Raw genomic sequence first — 19,746 nt, forward strand, 5'->3', positions numbered from 1 at the left:
AAAATATTCATAGGGATGTTACAGAGACTGGAAGGTTTGAGTTATAAGGAGACGTTAGGTAGGCTGGGACTTTTTTCCCTGGAGCATAGGAGGCTGAGGGGTGATCTAGAGGTTTATTAAAACATGAGGGGCATAGATAAGGTGGGAGGTCAAGGTCTTTTCCCCTGCATAGGGGAAAATTAGAGGGCATAGGTATAAGGTAAGAGGAGCAAGATTTATAAGGGACCTAAGGAGCAACCTTTTCACAAGAAGGATGGTGCCTATATGGAACGAGCTGCCAGAGGAGGTGGTGGAGATGGATACATTTACAACATTTGGCCTGGTACATGGATAGAAAAGGTTTAGAGAGATATGGGCCACACGCAGGCAAATGGGACTAGTTCAGTTTAGGAAACCTGGTTAGCATGAACAAGTAACTCCAAAAGACCTGTTTCCATGTTGTATACCTCTATGACTTTATAGGTCTACCACATATACTTGAGTAATAGTCAAAACTTCTTGACTACTTTTTAAGGTTAAATTTTGGGGTCGACTATTACACAGACAATACTTTTGAGGGGTTGAAATTCATACCCATCAAAATTCAGACCGTATCATTAGCAGAAGCCCAATTGATCTCTAAACAAATAAAAATAAACAATAAATTATGGTAATTCTGAAAATCCAGAGTGGAACACAACAGCCAATGGACTGGAAGACTGAGAGCAGAGCAGATCAACCGACAGACTGGACAGCTGGAGCAGGACGTGATGGCCGGCACACTGACTCAGAAATGTTGATCTGTTATCTGTGAATAAGGAGGGTCGACCTTTACACGAGATATATGGAAAATTCCAGATTATTTGGCCAAAAATAGGGGGTTGACTTTTACACGAGATTGACTATTACTCAAGTATTTATATTCACATTACTGAGCATTAATCTGCTGATAAACATTTTAGGAACGTAAATCATCACACCTTTATCTCCCAAGCATCTCACAAGTTTCCTTTTTGCAAAGCATCATTGTGATGACTCAGGAATTTTTGCAGAGTATAAAACCTGGTATAAATGGTAATTTCTTAGAATTTCTGTGCTTGAACACTGGTATTTGCCTTAAGTGTGGTGTAGGTTTTTGGGAATTTCCAGGCGGTGTTTTCATTGCCAGTAATTTATTTTACTGCAATTCTTAAAGTAGCAACAATGTATAGGAATGTGAGTATTAGCTATCTTCACACTAATACAATCTAGAGCATGAAATGAATTGTCCATAAAAATTACTGCACTGCTAATGAAAAACTTGAAAATTCATGGATAGAGCTGAATGAAATTCTTATTACTAGTTGTAAAATTGACCAGTCGAAAAATTAAAATGTTCATTCGTAACCTTCGAAATATATTAACTTTCAACATGTCAAACACTATGAAAATAGGAAATAAACCTTTCTAGAAAATAATTATGTTGATTTCTATCTTAGTTGTCTGTGCAATGATTGAACACAAGGCTGAAATGAAAATCTGGTGACGTATCCTTGAGAGAAGTTGTCATATTTACTGCCACTGAAGTAAATAACTAGAATATCCAGTTATCAATATTCAAATCGCTCACTTTGAAATGGGTTAGAGTAGAAGAGCTATACATTTGTCATTTCTACCCTATACAACCAAAAACGAGACAGCGTTCCTCCAAGACTGAGGGTGTTACATGGACAGCACAGACTACACAATCGTAGACAGCATACAGTGCATAAGAAGTGCAAAACATAATGGGTGTGCAATCACCCCCATCACCATTTTTCCCTTCCTGAGCTTACCACCCAAGTGAGAATGATAGAGGTCCATGCTTTTCAACCAGTAAAGTATTATCAGCTGGCAGATCTAGTGAATGGCCAATATATTCACTGAGAAATAGAATTCAGATTATGTAATACTGTAAGATTAATGGAGCTATCTCAAGGAAAGCTCATTTATGACGACGTGGTTCAACTGAATGAAATTTCCGAAGGTGTGCAGATTAAGTGGATTAGCCATGGTACATTGTCCATAGTGTCCAGGGATGTAAAGGCTAGGTGTATTACCCATGGGAATGCAGGGTTATAGATATAGGGTAGGAGGTGGGTCTGGGTGGGATGGTCTTCAGAGGGTCGGTGTGGATTTGATGGGCCGAATTGCCTGTTTCCACACTGAAAAGAGTTTATGATTCCACGTGCTAATGCTGCTTGATTATGTATTCTGTTCACATGCTAGTACTACAGTGCTCCTTTACCTTTACTCCCTGCGATGATTTCTCTTTCTTTGGTCCCAGAGAGCTGAAAAACTATGAGAAGAACAATTAGCAAACACTATTGAAGCTTTATTGTTGCACATGATGTAACAAAATCAAATGTATATCAGCATTACTTTACGTTATCATAATCATAACATTTGAAGATTGGCGTAATAGTGAGCTATTCAGAAGTGGATACTGCAGATGCTGGAGATTAGAGTTAAGAATAGATTAGTGCTGGAAAAACACAGCAGGTCAGGCAGCATCCGAGAAGCAGGAAAAATCGACATTTCGGGCAGAAGCCCTTCATCAGGAATGAGGAGCTATGCCAAACTGCCTTCCTTGTCCATATTTTATTTTAAGTCATGATTACACTACATAAGGTTTTGCCACTAGAAAGTTGTATGGCAAACTATTTCTGTTAATTGCCAAAAATAAGTGTGCAAATCTCTATTTCAAGATGCAATAAATTACATAATGGAAGTATTTCATTGCAAAGGTGAAGCTGTGGGAGATACTGCTTAAACCTTTGTTCACCTGTTATCCTCATTAAAATACCATTATGTTGCAAGGCAGATACATTTTTCATGTTCTCTGAAATTCTTATTTTTAAATGATTTGACGGACTGGGATAGACAACAAAATGATGTAGAAATCTGAGGGGAAATTTTGTTCTGGTATAAACACAATTATGTCTCTTAGCATTCTAAATATTATAGACATTGTCATGGTCTTAAATCGTGCTGTAAAGTCGATACTCAGCAGAAGGTCCTTGCACCCTTGAATGTAGTTACTGTTCTAGATTGATGTTTCAATATGTGCATAAAATGCAGCTGTTGTATACTTTTAGAGGCAGTGCTTTATTTTAATATTCATTTTCAGGACATGGACAGTGCTGACAAAGAGAGATGTTCATAATATAGAATGTTAAAACACTTTGTTCACTATGGCATTTTTGATCCCTGCTGAATCTGAGCATTATATCTGAAAGTGCATTAAAGTTGGCACTCAGACACATTACCAAGAATGATGATAGCATTCAAAGGTAAGCTGCATTTTTGTTGAGAACAAAGTGTGCTGGTTCTTTGAAACCTTGGCATCACTAAATTCGAATATTAAGAGTGCAGTGATTGTTGAAAGCCATGTAAGGAATGCCATGGTTTCTAAAAACGTTCTTATTTGCATTTTAGTTCAATTTGAAATAGACAGTCTAACTAAATTTGGCTTGTTTTTCTACAGTCCAAGTTTAGATTAAAACTGTAAATGTAGTTAACTTTCATTTTTGCCTGAATGAGGTACTGATAGCTTCAAGATCCTAATCTGTCTTTGGCACAAATCTAATTTTGAATTTTTCCTTTATTAAAGGGACTCTGACAGTCTTCTTCTTCCCAGTAAACCTAAATAAAACCAATGTACCTTAAGCAGCAGTTCAATCATATTGACATTGAAGGGAAGTGGTGAACAAAATGATAATGTTTTGATCAGTGAGAAGTAATACATCTTACTAGTTTCTCATGAGGCAGAGATCTCATAGAAATATTCCAGTTTATATAATTATAACTTTGTTTTATACATAAGCTGATCTTAGTTGATACTGAGCACAGAAAATCTAAAATAAAAATAGAAAATTCTGAAACTAATCAAGTTAGGCAGCAACTAAAGAGAATAAAACAGAGTTAATAAGCTATACTTTTGTCTTTGTTTCAGGAAGCCATTTCCTGATTTCCCTTTCTTAATTGAAGAAAGTTAGCCTATTCAGTCAAAGTTCTGATCTTCAAGGGTCAGGTACAAGCTAACCTCGGTGCCACTTGGTTAGGCCCAAGTTGGCAAAGGAGGTGGATGGGACTTCAAGCTTGGCTGATAGTTAAGCCCATCTCTGTTTACTGGGTCTTGAACTAAAGTTGGTTTTTCAACTGTTCCCTGTTGCCTGCCTGTATCTGCATCAACAAAAAAGGCTGACCAAATGACCGGAATATTTTTTGTCCTTAGCCTTGTTATGAATGTCTGGCTAAGCTCCAAAATTCACTAGTAGATTCATTTCCGAGTGGGTTTTTTAAAACTGTTACAAAGAAGTCGACTAGCTTTGCTTCATTGATAAGTTTTATTTCCTTGAAGAGTTTTCTAAATGTCTGTCTGTTGATTTGGCCAAAATTAGGAGATTTTAAGTGCTTTTTAAGTGGATTTAAGCTTTTTTTTCCTGAGAGAATGTAAATGCTTATGTTTAAGAATTTTCTGAGCTTGTAATTCTTTCAAAGGGGATTTTGAAATAGCTGATTGTTTCTAATATCTAATAATAAGTATTGTCAAATGAATCGCTGGTTCTGTACATATTGGATGGTGGAAGAGTATATCAATAGCCCACCAATGTGAAATTCAATCACTGGAATCACATGCTTGTATGAATATTGGATTCTCAATGTTGTTGAATGTAGTAGAGGACTTTATCATCTGAATATAATGCTGTAATGCATCTGAATCTTTACACAATACCAGTGAATTTCTTAGTCCTTTATCTTCTGCGCACAGAGCCCTATGATCAATAAATGCATTTACGATACTTAATGCACCAAACAATAGCGTTACAGTTGAAGTTGGTAAGATGTTTTAAACTTACCTGCCATAACTGTACAACAACTTGTCCCATGGTTTACAAACTGACTTAGACGACATGATTCCAACAACCTTCAGAAACCCATTTGCCTTCACAAAAATAGGAACTATTGGGAAATTTATACTCGAATCAGGCATTTAAACAATGAACTCAGCGTCACTTCACGTGACCTTTCTCATTTCCCAAGGGTAAAAATGGCATAGTGGGAATGGCCTGGCAAGTATGAAGTTAAAATCCTCATGCTTGCCATTTGGTGTTTTTGCTCCGTATCTAGCCAGGGAATTCAGCCCTGTGCTTCAGGTGTGTCAGATGAAAGGTCACAGACAAAATATTGACTCAGTTTTTTCATTCCACATGTGCTGCCTGACGTGACCTGTGGTTCCAATTTTTCTGTGTTTATTGCAATTAAATCAGGACGAGCTATGTTACTTAATCTCAATATATTGTGTTCCCTTCTGTCATTGATTTATCTGATGCTTAAATTTTATATTATTACAAGGAGACATCCTATTGCTCACATGAAACTGAGTTCTATAGTCAAAGTGACTAATGCAAAAAAAAAACAAATTAGAAACCCGAACAATCACCATCAGATGAATTGCACTACCCTATAATGCTTCAAACATTGACTAAACGTGTTGTTTTGTTATTGAATGGCAGAACAGACTTCAAGGACTAAATGGCCTATTCCTTTTTCTATCCTCCTTTGGGACAGAGCTATCATTTCTAAGGCTACACTTCACTGATCTAAATAAATTATTACCTTTTATAAGTGGTAATTGGTTTTCCTTAATCAAAGTTCTTTGTTCTTTTGATATTGACCTATACAACTTCTCCACTGAAATTAATGAATTCAAATTTATCTGTCTTGTAATCACATTTAAATTTCATAAAAGGAAAGTTAATAATCTTTTCCAGATGGAGGCTGCATGTAAAATTAAACTTTAACTACATGATCAATCTAAAAGAATGTCTAACTTAAATATAAGAATTTCAGTTTTCAAATCTACAACTACAAAGTCCTTATATGTTTTATCATCTGAAGTAATACATTTGGTCACGTTGGTCACTGGTTACAGTGTCAGTTGTAGCTCATTTAATATTGGTAAATTAATAATATTCTCGTCTCTGAATCAGATTTAATTTTCATACCAGACACTAGAGCTCGGAGCCTAAACTGTCACTTTCGTACAGAGTTGAGCATGTTTTGCCCTGTTAGAAGTGCCACATTACAGATGCCATGTTGGACTGAAACTCATTCCTTCTCAGCTGGATGTAAAGAATTCCATGGCACAATTTCAAAGCACAGCAGGGGATTTCTCTTCTGCGTTCATTTACTTTTTTCTTGCTGAACCCAACATTACTAAAAAATTCAATAGTCATTAGCTCACCTATTTCACATTAAGCGCAACAGAATGAAACGAAAGTTGCCATGATGGGTTTTTAAAACAAATTTGTCTGCTTTTTACAAGCCAGAAACCACTTTAACTGGACTAGGAGTCAGTGCTGCAGAGCTCATCATGGGTAGCATGTCTCCCAGGAAATTAGATCCTTAAAGTTTGAACTCCCAGGCCTTACTTATTTTTCTCACTCAGATTCTCAACTAGTACCAGTTACACTGACATTAACCCTGTCAGACAGAAGTCATCATTGGTCAACAGTTAGGACTTCATCAGGAAAAGCTCCTAGGACAGGTAAATAATGATTAGATATTGTGAGGGGAGGATGGATTAATTGTTAAGTCCATTATCGGACAGTAGAGAAGTTGGTGGTACAAGGTCATCTTATAGCTTTCTTTGAACCATTACAAATAATACATACTTTGATCTCTTTTGTTCAGCGTCCCGAGGGCTGCCAGTATTCTCAAGTATGTTGGGTCACAATGCAAGCTGTACTTGAACCTGTTGTACAAAGTAATGTGTGTCCCAAGTATGTCAATAGGATATGCTGCTGTCATTTAAAATAGGCCCTGTTCCTCTGGATTGTGTGACCTTCTATGTCAATGTTCAAGCAAACCAAGACAGCAAAGAGTAGGAAAATATCAGGAATCAGGTACAAAGCTTTTCCTCAATCATCTGAAGCCTCTATTCATGCTGTTGCTGTTGTGCAAAGGACTAAAAAAAGTGGCCCATTTAATTTTCTACGCCAGTAACAGAACCTCAGGAAAATTTGCTCTATGATTCTTTATTCGACTTCATTGAGCTTTTCCAGCTCAAGTCCAATCCATTCCATATAAATTCGTGTCAGTCTTGCCGCCGTGATAGCACTTTTCTGCTTGGGCTTTTAGTATATCATGATTGCTGCAATTACAATTGTACCAGCTTTTACTACACTTCAAAAGTTATTGGATATGTACCTTGACACAAATAGCAAAATATAAATAATGCAATCCTTTCTTGGTGAAGTTATTCTTATATCTATCCCAACAATGTAGTTTAAAGAGACTCATAAAAAGACTTCTACAATTTTGCTTTGACTCTTCAGTTCCTATACCAGCAAGCTGGAGCTACTAATATGCTCCATATTAGTACAATTGCCTGATTAGTGCCACATTATTGTCAGTCTTGTATTATGGTTTTGTACCTGCTGGAAATAGGTGAAATTGTCCAGCCTATTTTCATTTTGATAGATCTCAGGGAGTGAACATTATGGGTTACAGTTCATAATTCTGCTAAAAGATAGGCTGTGTTATAAATGTTAATGGTTTAGGGACTGTCAGAAATGCTTCAAGCGTGTATAATTGTAAGCTTGAAAGAAAATACAAACAAAAACAAATATTGAACCCGGCATGGTTACTCTCCTTTAAAATTAAAATAATTTGAGTATACTTAGCAGCTCCTTTTTGGTGTTACATCATATGTGTTTTGATACAGAAGCTGCATGGTGGTAAACCAAGCTATTGTAAGGTACCTGACCGGCTGTGCTTTTCCAGTGCCACACTTTTCAACTCTGATCTCTAGCATCTGCAATCCTCACTTACTTCTACTGTAAGCTCAAGCAAGGCCCTTGAAGCATATTTTTTATGATATTGATTAGTTTCTCTCTGTACTACTGTAGCTAATTGTACCAAATACTGCAACTAATAATGCTGTTTGAACCACGCAGGTATGAATTGCATTGGATGGCCTACTGGAAGCTTTTTGTTCAGTCTAAGATACCTAAAGGGCATCTGTGTTTTGTGAAATTCACATAATGTACGGTATCACGTATTTTGTGATTAAAACTGAGGCTCCTCCCATTGAACTTGCCACACATCTTGTGCTATCACTGTTGTCTCCATGCACTGAAAGAAAATTCTCTACAGACATGGGTTGTATGACCTATTCTCCCTGGGAATATAATTCTGGAGGCCTGAATTTTCCTCAGAGTTCAACAACCTTTGAATCCAAAGCTATCCATTTATACACTTACGAGCAAGGAAATCAAGAACCTCAAACTATCCAACAGGGCAAAGCCAAAGGAGGAAACAAGCAGTGTGAAAGCACCAGGGCACAATAAGGAAGCAGCCCGTAAGAGGGTGAAAGTGGAGCAGCTGGAGATGTACGAAAACCTGGAAGTGAGGAATTATCAATGAAATACTTTAAAAACTATACTGTGATTGGCCTTGGAGAGGAAAATATAACTCTTCTGAGAATTGAGAAAAACTGCTCTGCTGTGCCATTATGTGACCAGGAATGGAACTGCACATTGTGGGAAGTCACACCAATGAAAGAAAGAGTTGTGTGTGCATATAGCTTTGTTCCTGACCTCAAGGCATCCTAAAGTTCTTTATTGCTTTGAAGTCACTTTGAATGGTGGCATAGTGTAGTGTTACTGGACTGGTAACCCAGGGGATGAGGCTAATGCCTTGAAGACAGAAGTTCATGGCAGCTGGTGGAATTTAACTTGGATTAATAAATCTGGAATTAAAAGTGAGACATAGTAGTGTCGTAAAAATCTTTCCAGAGATCTGTAGTCTCTACACAGTTTGCATGTGACTCCATAGCCACAAAATTGTAGTTGAAACCTAAATAGCCTAATAAGGCACTTGATTGGACCAAACTGTTGCAGAAAAATGAGGTGGGGGAGGGGAATGTTGGATACTTAGACCATGTGACATTGAACAAAGCTCCAGAAATAACAACATACTTTGCCTTGTCAACCCTGCAAAGTCCTCCTTACTAACATCTGGGAGCTTGCACCAAAATTGAGGAACTGTCCCTCAGATTTCAGTGACAAAAACAGAAATTGCTGGAAAAACTCAGCAGGCCTGGCAGCATCAGTGGAGAGAAATCAGAGTTAATGTTTCTGGTCCGGTGATCCTTCAGAACTGATGGTAGCTGGACCTGAAACATTAACTCTAATTTCTCTCCACAGATGCTGTTAGACCTGCTGAGATTTTCCAACAATCTCTACTTTTTGCTTCTGATATCCAGCATCCACAGTTCTTTTGGGTTATCCCACAGATTTCAGTAATTGAGAAGTCATGAATAATGCTGAACATTGCACACAATCATCAGCAAAAAAATTGTATTTCTGACCTTATGATGGAGCGAAAGTCATTGATAAAGCAACTGATGATAGTTGGAATAAGACACTACCCCGGAAAGCACCTCCAGCAATGTCTTAAAACGGAGATGATTTGGCTCTGGCGAGGACAATCTCTTCCAATGTGTGACTCCAACCAATGAAGTATCTACAATTAGCTACAATACACAATCAAATGCTGACTTGATTTCAAAGGCAGTCACTCTCATCTCACTTCTTGAATTCTGTTCTTTTGTCTATCTTTTGAACCAAGATTCTGAGCCAAGTAGTTCTAGGAGAAGCCAGACTGGGCATTAAAGAGCAGATTATTGCAGTTTGGATGCTGCTTGACAACACCTTTTGTCACTTTTGCTGATCATTAAGATTAGATTCATGAGTTGATAATTGGCTGAATTGGATTTGTCTCGCATTTCTGAATCATTGGTTAGTTACCAGTGTTTCAAGTGTACTGCAGCTCTGTTGGAACGTTATATTTACCAAGTATTTCCCAACAAAATGATCAGATAATCTGTTTTTGATAGTATTAGTTGAGGGAAAACTGGAGAAAGTCCTATTATTTGAATAGAGCCATTGGACTGTCTAAATTTGTATAAAAAATAAACTCAGGAGCTTGATTTAAGACAACTTCAGGAATTGTAGCTGTCTCTCAGTGCCATACTGAAATATCAGTATAAATTTTATGCTTAATAATCAGCTGTGGAGTTTGAGCCCACAACCTTCTGACTTGAGACTAGAATGTTAACAGGGGGCCATGGGCCGTGGCAAAATCCTCCTTAGAAATGTACCAAGGCAGGAATCAGAAAATGTACAAAATTTAAGTAAAAATCTAAGGGCTCTGTAAGTACTAGGACTTCTGAATGGAATCTGTCAAGAAAACTTGGAGATGTTGCATGACCACTATCACAACAGTTCATAGCTCTGAATTATTAATGGGCACATTGAATTTTTAAGTAAGGCCATGTTTTTTCTTAAATTATAAAGTAAATAAAAAGACAAAGATGGCAGGAAATGTAAACCCTGAGAATGTAATTCAGTCACAGTTTGGAAAATTCCTGAGTGGATTATACTCAGTCCTGTGAGACACCTTGGAATGTCACACTTGGAGGGTGTCACGGAACTTCAATTAGGGACACTTCAAAAGAAGAGATGCGACTCAAAAATGAACTGTAATCTCCTTTGGTTACAGAAATGTTGGAGGTCAATCATCACTTCACCAGATTCTCTGTCCTGTGCATTATATACCATCCTGTGGATGCGATGTGAGGCTTAAAAAAAGCAGTTCTGGGTGAAAGGCGTTTGTCTTTTTCTTTTCCAGGAATATACAAGTAAAGGCATTAAAAACCAGCTATAAGCCTGGTTTTGGTGTGCTAGTCTGGTGTTCTAGTTTCATGGGGCTGGTGTGTGCTATAAAGATTACGGCCAAATAACATTTGCTAGGCATCTCTGTATTTGCAGATAAAGGAAAAGAATCTTTCTCGCTGATCACTGGTAGCAAACTGCAAGTCAGCAAAGCCACAGTCAAAAAGGAAATAGGATAACTCCCTTCAGCTGATTTGCAGAAACAAGAGTGTTTAGTCCAACTGCTGAAGTCAGCGCTACCAGAAACATCCAACTCAGCAGTCACAATGTTTCACCAAAACACCTCACGGAGAGGCCAATGACTGATCCATATGTCTTTTTTCTAACTGTTATGTGTTTTGTCACTTCTCATTTCTAATCTGTGAGTATGTGTGTTGTGTTTTATTAGGAGAAAGTGAGGACTGCAGATGCTGGAGATCAGAGCTGAAAATGTGTTGCTGGAAAAGCGCAGCAGGTCAGGTAGCATCCAAGGAGCAGGAGAATCAACGTTTCGGGCATGAAGAAGGGCTTATGCCCGAAACGTCGATTCTCCTGCTCCTTGGATGTTGCCTGACCTGCTGCGCTTTTCCAGCAACACATTTTTAGCTGTTGTGTTTTATTATTCCTGGATATTGCAAATTCTGTGACCAGAGGGATGATAAGCTATTGCTAATCTGTTTAAATATGCTGGTTGGATGGTCTTTTCTGTTAATGAGCATATGTTTTAGTTGTACATGTTTAAGTGAGATGTTAACTGGAGTCAAGAGCTCAAAGAATGGCAAAATCAGCATGAGGCACTGGCTGGTGACAAAATCTACCGCCGCTGCATATGTTCCACAGATGCTCACTATACAGGTGCGTTAAAACCGTCACCAGGATGGAGTTTGGCTTGAGTCAAATGTGGATGTAATTTTGGATCTTCAAGGCCATCAGTTACATCCAAATGATTTGGATCTGAATTTTGCAGCAACTCAATCTTACAATTGCACTTAACTTTTGCCAGTATTAACTTCAATAGCTTATAAAAAAAATGGATATTTGTTTAAAATAGATGTAAAGTCTTCCTTTTTGACATCAAGATATTTTCAATCATAAAGAGTAGATTTGCCTTACTGCATGGTTCTGTACTTTATGTTCAAAGCAAGTAATTTCTTTTGATCAAATAAAATATTGATGTAACTGCAATTTCCCCAAGGCATTGTTTATTATTCATTGATTCCAGCTTTCAAGGTTCAGGCCATAAATAATGTGTGCACAACAGTTGGTTTGATGTTCATGTTTGTGTAGAGTCTGTGAGAGAGTTTTGGCAATTAATTATTTTGATTATAAAGGCTAATCTAAGTACACTCTGACACTGGAGGTGTACTGGAAAGAAGGTCTGTCATTATGTCCGTTTTCTCAGTTTACAGGAGACGTGGTTTGCTCAGTACAATAATATATTTGAAGCACTGCAGAAAGATTTACTGTACTGCAGGATAAATATAGACAAAACCTGATGTGTTAGTTTCACACTGTTCTTAAAGCTCAGGTGAAACTATTCATTGCAGCATCGGTTTAGCAATACCTTGATGCAATTCAAATGTTTACTGCCCATTTGGAAATTCATCAAAGGTTCATTGCATGGTCATCAAAAACAACATAGCCACTAATTTAATAAGCAAGAAAAATGACATTATCACCAGAAAACCAGGAAATACAATGTTGCACGTTTCACAATCACCTTCGCAAATGCACTGATGCTGTTATCTCAAAGATAAAATGTTTAAAAAAAACTGATGAGAAGGTTGAAGTACACTGAAAAGATAAGCAATGTAAAATTCTGTGTTGCCATAGAGCAGATCACCTTAATCACTCAATTTAGATGTACAGTAAATCGACCTTTTAAACATATAACAGCTCTACATTAAAAGAGTCAGCAGGTAAACATAGACTAGGTTAAGATTAGATTCCCTACAGTGTAGAAACAGGCCCTTCAGCCCAACCAGTCCACACAGACCCTCTGAAGAGTAAGCCACCCAGACCCATTTCACTCTGACTAATGCCCCTAACACTATGGACAATTTAGCATGGCCAATTCACCTGACCTGCACATCTTTGTATTGTGGGAGGAAACCAGAGTTCCCAGAGGAAACCCATGCAGACACGGGAAGAATGTGCAAACTCCACAAAGACAGTCACCCGATGCTGGAATCGAACCTGGGACCCTGGTGCTGTGAGGCTAACCACTGAGCCACCGTGCCACCCAGAAATTGAGCCTGACGTGATTTGAACACGCAACCTTCTGATCTGGAGTCAGATGCGCTACCGTTGTGCCACAAACCCACAGCCCTGTCACAACACTGTTAAATGTACAGTAGCACTTTAATATGAAGCCTACATCAGATTCACATTGTTAAGTGTGCAGCAGGTCTCCATTTTGAACATATGGTGGGATCTCACTGCTCAATGGTAAAGCTCCACGTTTACCTCCTCTCCCTAAACCCTTCAAGAGATGAGTGCCCAATATGATCCTGAATAAATCGTGCAGAAGTCTCTTCCTGAACATCACAACTGCAATATGTAACAGCTTCTGCACTGAAAATACCTAGAAACTGCCCTCTGAGCCGAGTTTGACTTTCCTCTTTGGCATTGACAAACTATGTGGTCTTTTCGTGTCCCTCATTCACCTGGGAGTCGGTGGAGAAGGAAGGAAACAGCAAATGGAGCCCTGACGCAGCATTGATCAGGTTGGGGTGAAGCCAGAATTGATCCAAAATTTAGAATCATGCCGCCCAGGAGCAGGGGTGCCATCACTGGGGTGGACCATGTACTCCAGGGGTTAAAAAGAGAAGTTATCCAAACCTTCATTTTATTTCCTATATTTGGAAGGTTAAAGGGTGATTTAATTGAGGTATTCAACACATTTAAGGGGAACAGAGAGATTAGATAGAGTTAAACTATTTCTGCTTGTTGGAGTGCGGTGTACTGAGACTCGGGGGCATAGTTTGAAAATTAGAAGCATACCTTTTTAGGAGTGAAATCAAGAAACATTTCTACACATGAAGGGCAGTGGAAGTTTGGCATTCCATATGGAAATGCTAATTGATGACAAAGCATTTTAAAAGAGAGCTTGATAGATTTTTGTAAACCAAATGTTCTAAAGGATATTGGAAAAGAGTATGGAGTTTAGTCCAAGGCCAGCTATGATCTCATTGAATGATTGAACGGGGTTAAAGGACTACATTACCTCTCCCACTTCCATATAGCATAGTGGTTTCTGCGCTGCTTGCCTTGTGTAAAGGTTTCAGTCACCAGTGAATCATAGGACTGTAAGAACTGATAGATTTTCAGGAGTTTTCCTTAACAGTTTATGCAGCCTTCCCTGGAGGGATTAGGTAAATTAATTCAGAATTGAACCTGCAAAAAGCTTTTCTTATTATTTGTTTTGAATTTGATGACTTTTGAACATGAACTTTTATTTTTGTCAATCTAAATATCATTGAATGTTATCCATGTAGTTTAGCCTTTTCTCTTACTGTGTACATATTCACTCAATAATTTCAATTATGTTGCTTTATGTATGATAACACTGTCCAGGAACGGGGAAAACATTGCCTTTTCAATGAACGATATTTGTAAATAGTGATTTGGTACAGACCTTCAGTATTGATGAAAAATGACTACTTTTGTTGAAACTTTTTGTCTTGCAATCATCAGTACAATTCATAACAATACCAATGTAGAGAAAATAAAAATGTAAAGACAAAATCTTTGACAGAAGTGTTTTTCTGTGGCAATACTCAAGAAGATGTGTGAGGTGATGCATCCTGGTAAACAAAAGCCACCATGCCACCCTTAATTAATTCCGATGAGGCTGAGAGTCTGTGTTTCAAAATGGCATATTAAACACTCCATTTCAGATTTGGCAAGAGTCCTTAAAGTACATTTACCCTTTGTCTCTGTTATGAAGTACTACATCTTTCTGGTTCTTGAAACAGTTAAATTCCAAAGATAGAGTCAGTATGTAAAGACATTTTCTTCAAAATCTTGGTTGAATATAAGAAATTATTTTGCACTGGTATCTTTAAGCAAAGTTAGTGAAAATGTACAGTTGGTAACAATTGTAGTTATAACATTAAGTGAGCTTTTGCTTGTCCCCATTATCATTCATTGTTTTTAATGTGAGCTAACAAAAGTAAAGATTGTTAACAAATAATATCTTCAACAGACTCCAGCCACTCAAACTCTGAAGATTGCAACTCCTCCATTGGGATAGCAGAATTGCACACAAACACAGAAGGTGAGCATCGGCATATCAAGCTTGCACAGATAATGGAACATTTTTACAAAGATGCAGGAGAAAGGAAATTGGTGGAGTCTGACCCTGTGTCAGAACAAATTGCACATCTGCTGACCTCAAAGATTTCACAACTGAAAGAAAAGGGAGGTGGTCAGTATTTGCTGCGAAGCTTCCAAATGGCCCTTGTTTTGCTTTCTAAGCATGGTGCCAACATCTTCAAAATAGGAAATTGTAGAGGTGGGCATTTCTCCTCCTCCGTCAATTCTGCAGAATTCAGCTCTTTGCCTGGACTCTCAAAGGATGTTGTCTGTTTTATTCAGCAGGAGATTTCAAAATCTGCAAATACAATGATATGAAACATATTAAAAATGTTCTATGTAAAATATTTTGATAATTGTGGAACAAGTTATTTTCTGTAGTATTTGCAAATAAATATTTAGTACGTTTATGATATGTTTGCAATTAAATGTGAGTGCATTCATTAAAATATCAGGTGGATATTTTGCAAATGATTAACTATTTGGCATCCAGTATAACTACAAGTGTTTTGTAGGCTTAGGTTTTAAAATGAATGCTCAATTTTATGTAGAAATTCTATCATATTTAAAACTGATGAAATGTTTAATCATCTACAATGTACAAATTAATGTTTCTTTATTGGAAGTATGAAGCAATTGTGATGAAACGCATACCCTGCTATTAAATACTTATAATTTTTGTATATTTTTAATGATAACAAAATTGACCTGATTATATTAATTCACCAAGTTGAAGGAGAAAATGTGATCCAACAAGAGACATAGAACAAACTACAAACCAGCTGCTGACATCTTGGCATTTGGTCACAACATACATGTATGGGATTGAATAGAAGGAGTAAGTCATTTGGGGCATGAACCTGCTTGTGATTTGTTTGTATTTTGCATTCCACATTCCCACTATAAACTTTGACTTCTTTGCCTAACAAGAGTTTATCCACTTCTGTGGTGAAAATATTCAATGACTATGCTTCCGCTGCCTTCTGAGGCAGACTGTTCCAAAACTTCAAAATCCTCTTGAGAGTAAACAAAAATCTCCACACGTCTGTCCACAAGGGCCACACCTAATTTTTAAACTATTTTTAAATGTTAGTTTTAGAAAATTTAAATTATTTGGGATCTACTTATTTAATCAAGTCACCCTTCACTCTTTTAAATTCCAGTGGATATAGCTAAGGTTCTTCAACATTTCCTCATAGACAATCCACTCATATCAGATATCGATCTTATAAGTTAAACCAAAGAAATCTGAAAGAAAAAAAAAATTGCTGGAGAAACCCAACAAGTCTGGCAACATCTGGCAGAATTAATGAAGAGTCACCCAACTCGAAACTTTAATTCTGCTTTCTTTGCATAGATACTGCCAGACCTCCTGAGTTTCTTCAGCAATTTCTGTTTATATATCAACCTAATAAAACTTATCTAACCTGCTTTCATTACCTTTATCTGCTTCCTTGAATAAGGAGACCCAAACTGCACAGCTGGTATGTTACCCTACATTCTGAGCTCCTACTTTGTGCTTTACCTACATTTCATGCAGCATCGTGTTAAATGTCTTCTGGAAATCCAAGTATAGTATGCCCATAGGCTCCACTGTATCCAAGTTTATTTTCAAAAAACTCCAGTAAATTTCCTTTCACAAAATCATGCTAACTTTTCCCAACTACCTTTTTTAAGTGTCCACTTATAAACTCCTTAATGATCGATTCTCACACTTTTCCCATGATGTCAAGCTGACTGACCTAGTGGTTTCCTTTTTCTGCCTTCCTCCCTTCTTAAGTAGAAGAGTTATATTTGTTTATTTCCAGTCTGATGGAACCTCGATGCATTTACTGCCTCATTCACCACCTCGTTTAAGATCCTCGGGTGAAAGACTATCAGGACCTGGAGATGTGTCAGCTTGCAGCACTGTCAGTTTGCTCAGTACCACTTCCTTAGCGATAATAATTTCACCAAATCCCGCTTCTCCTTTCAACTCCTGATTTACAGCCATTACTGGAATGTTTTCTGCATCCTCTGTAGTGAAAACAGAAGCAAAGTATATGTTCATTACCATTTTCTAACACCCCATTCACATTCTCTAGAGGACTAATACTCTCTTTGCTTTTTTTACATTCATTCATGAGATATTGTTGGTCTGTCACCGTAGTCTTTCCAGACCATCAGGCTGCTCTCTTATTAGAGACAGAGCGACTAATGGTGATTTAACCTGAGGGCCACCATACCTTAGGTGAGGGGAGAGATTGAGAAGGAGAGTTCTTCATAGTAACCTCAGCCAGTGATAGGAATTGAACCCACGCAGTTTGTGAACCCACGCTGCTTCACAAACCAACCATCCAGCCACATAAGCTGACGAGACCAGATTTATTACTAGTCCTTAATTGCCCTGAGGACAGTTAAGATTTAACCACAATTCTGTGGATCGGAGTCACATCTAGGCTAGACTAGCTAAGGATGGCAGATTTCCTTCCCTAAATGGTATTTATGACCAGATGAGGTTTTACGTAATGTAGATGCCATTAAATTCCATATTTTTATTGAATTCAAATTTCACCATTTTCCATCAGAGTTGCATGACGAATGGTCAAACTGTCTAAACAGTCCAAAGAAAGGAAACTGAGGAGAGTCAGTGAAGTAAAAATTAAAGAGTTAATGGGAGTAATATTTCTGTGGAATTGAGTAGCGTTTGGAAATAGGTTAAAACTTTGTTTTTTGTGCAAAGATCTTACTATATATGTATATAGTAACTTTGTTTTTTATTATTTTCTTTTGTGCAATAAATGTTCTAAAATAAAATCTGCAGCCTCATGTAAACATGTTTCAGTGACTAACCATCATGCTAACCAACTGAGACAGTAAAATATATGATTCATCAAGCCAGGTTTCATTCTGGGATTTGATGTCCAGTATAGCTATCAGCAAGGTCATAACAATACTGATTATATAGGTTCTGAAGTTAAAGATAAATTAACTTGTCTTTTATTAATGTTAACAGGGAGTACAAGTTTATGAACTTTTGAATAGAATATCCATTGTGATCTTATTTATTTCTAACACAGGTTAGAGTTCAACACTGGATACCAAATAACTGCTGAAAACAACTCTTATTTATACACCACGTAGACACTTCCTAAGGAAAATCAGATAATTTGCTTTGAGGCTTTCAATTCTCAGATTACTGAGACACAATCCTCATGGGTCATATCCTATGATAGCAGGTTATGGCTCTGTTGCACATTACTTCTTTGTAATCCCAATATGGAACTCAGCCCATTTCCTGCAATTGAAAGATAAAATAATTTTGCATAGTTATAAACATGTTTTATAAAACACTAAGTTCACATGTTAAGGTGAATGTTGATCTTGTGTGATTGTGTAAGGTGGATGATAATGAATTGGCAACCAGCTTACAGTTCCCTAATGTTTCTTTCCCCATTGAAATCAAAATCCGGTGACTCTTTGTCCCAACTCATTGATTATTCAAAGCAAGGATTGTGCTACTGGTTCCTTTTCTGCCCAGTAATTTGCAATAGGCTTGAGAATTGAACTAATTCCATTCTCTGATGAATATATTTATAACTGACAATGCATGTTAGAGACGTCCTGACTACAATACATGTCAATGCTTCCTGGATTTTTTTAAACTAACTTTTGTTGGTTAAAATACTCTGGCTCAGTTCAAAGGGATGACATAATGGCTCAGTGCTTAACAAAGCTGCCTCCCAATGCCAGGGACCTTGGTTTGATTTCATCCTTGGGTGACTGGCTGTGTGAAGTTTTCACGTTCTCCCTGTGACTATGTGGGTTTTGTCCGGGTGCTATGGTTGCCTCCCACAACCCAAAGATATGTAGGTTAGATCGATTGGCCATGCTAAATTGCCACAGTGTCCAGGGATGTACAAGCTAGGTGGGTTAGCCATGGGAAATGCAGGGTTTCAGGAATGGTGTAGGGAGCTGCATGTGAGTAGGATGCTCTTTGGGGAGTTGGTGTAGACTCGAGGGGCCAAATAGCCACTCTCTGCCTTGTAGGGATTCTATTTCGCATCTATGTTGTTCTATGAAATGCTACATTAAATATACGGAAATATTTTTGACTTTAATTATAGCTTGTCATTTCCATGTTGGTATAAGTAGACGACCTGCATTATCATAAGCCATTCGATCCATACAAAAATGATCACACTTATTTCTTCCTTCCTTATGGGAATATATTTGGCCTCTCTTAACAGAACAGTCAATGATTTTAAAACGCAGCACAAGGAAAACATAGCTACAACATGTCTTACCACTCTGAGTACAGTGATTTGGACTTCCAGTATATTGTCTCAATCAGCGAGCTACCTACCTGCCTGAACACTGTTGAAAATACAGCAGTTAAAATTTTGGTGATTTTAGAAAGTACTGTCACATGTAATAATTTTTTTTTGCTACATCAGCTCCAAAACAATTCATGTGTAATTGATAGCAGCATGTTTTCAGTTTTCTTTCACAGACTAGTTGTAAATTCTGCCGAAAGTGTTATTATCTGAAGATTTTATGTGCTGATCCCCATGATGGATTTTATCAGCCTATGACAGCTGCATTCAGTTTAGTCATTGAGTATGAGTCCAGCCACTCAGTCATGCCACTACCCGTGACAATGTTACAGTCAGCAAATATCATTTTATTTCTAGCTATTGATTCCCACTTCCAGGGCACTTAAAGTCAG

The 19,746-nt window shown here is 37.6% G+C and overlaps 1 protein-coding gene and 1 non-coding gene across 4 annotated transcripts; one reads left to right on the forward strand and one right to left on the reverse strand.

Moving 5' to 3' along the window:
• Positions 1 to 3,258: 3,258 nt before the first annotated feature.
• Positions 3,259 to 16,062, forward strand: LOC122553248 (shieldin complex subunit 1-like). 3 transcript variants are annotated; one of them, XM_043696833.1, is made up of 2 exons: positions 3,259 to 3,290; positions 14,929 to 16,062. In XM_043696833.1, the coding sequence occupies exons 1-2, from the start codon at positions 3,272 to 3,274 to the stop codon at positions 15,354 to 15,356; spliced, it is 447 nt and encodes a 148-aa protein (XP_043552768.1). In that variant the 5' UTR covers positions 3,259 to 3,271; the 3' UTR covers positions 15,357 to 16,062. The 3 variants fall into 3 exon arrangements, 1 of the variants encoding a protein (XP_043552768.1); XR_006312664.1 differs by lacking the exon at positions 3,259 to 3,290 and adding an exon at positions 10,883 to 11,103 and having other exon boundaries at positions 14,929 to 15,017; XR_006312663.1 differs by lacking the exon at positions 3,259 to 3,290 and adding an exon at positions 11,278 to 11,576 and having other exon boundaries at positions 14,929 to 15,011.
• On the reverse strand, positions 12,972 to 13,043 carry trnaw-cca. Its single transcript has one exon. It is a non-coding gene; the product is annotated as a tRNA-Trp (tRNA).
• Positions 16,063 to 19,746: the final 3,684 nt, after the last annotated feature.

This window comes from Chiloscyllium plagiosum, chromosome 9 (assembly GCF_004010195.1).
Source record: "Chiloscyllium plagiosum isolate BGI_BamShark_2017 chromosome 9, ASM401019v2, whole genome shotgun sequence".
Lineage (NCBI taxonomy): Eukaryota > Metazoa > Chordata > Chondrichthyes > Orectolobiformes > Hemiscylliidae > Chiloscyllium > Chiloscyllium plagiosum.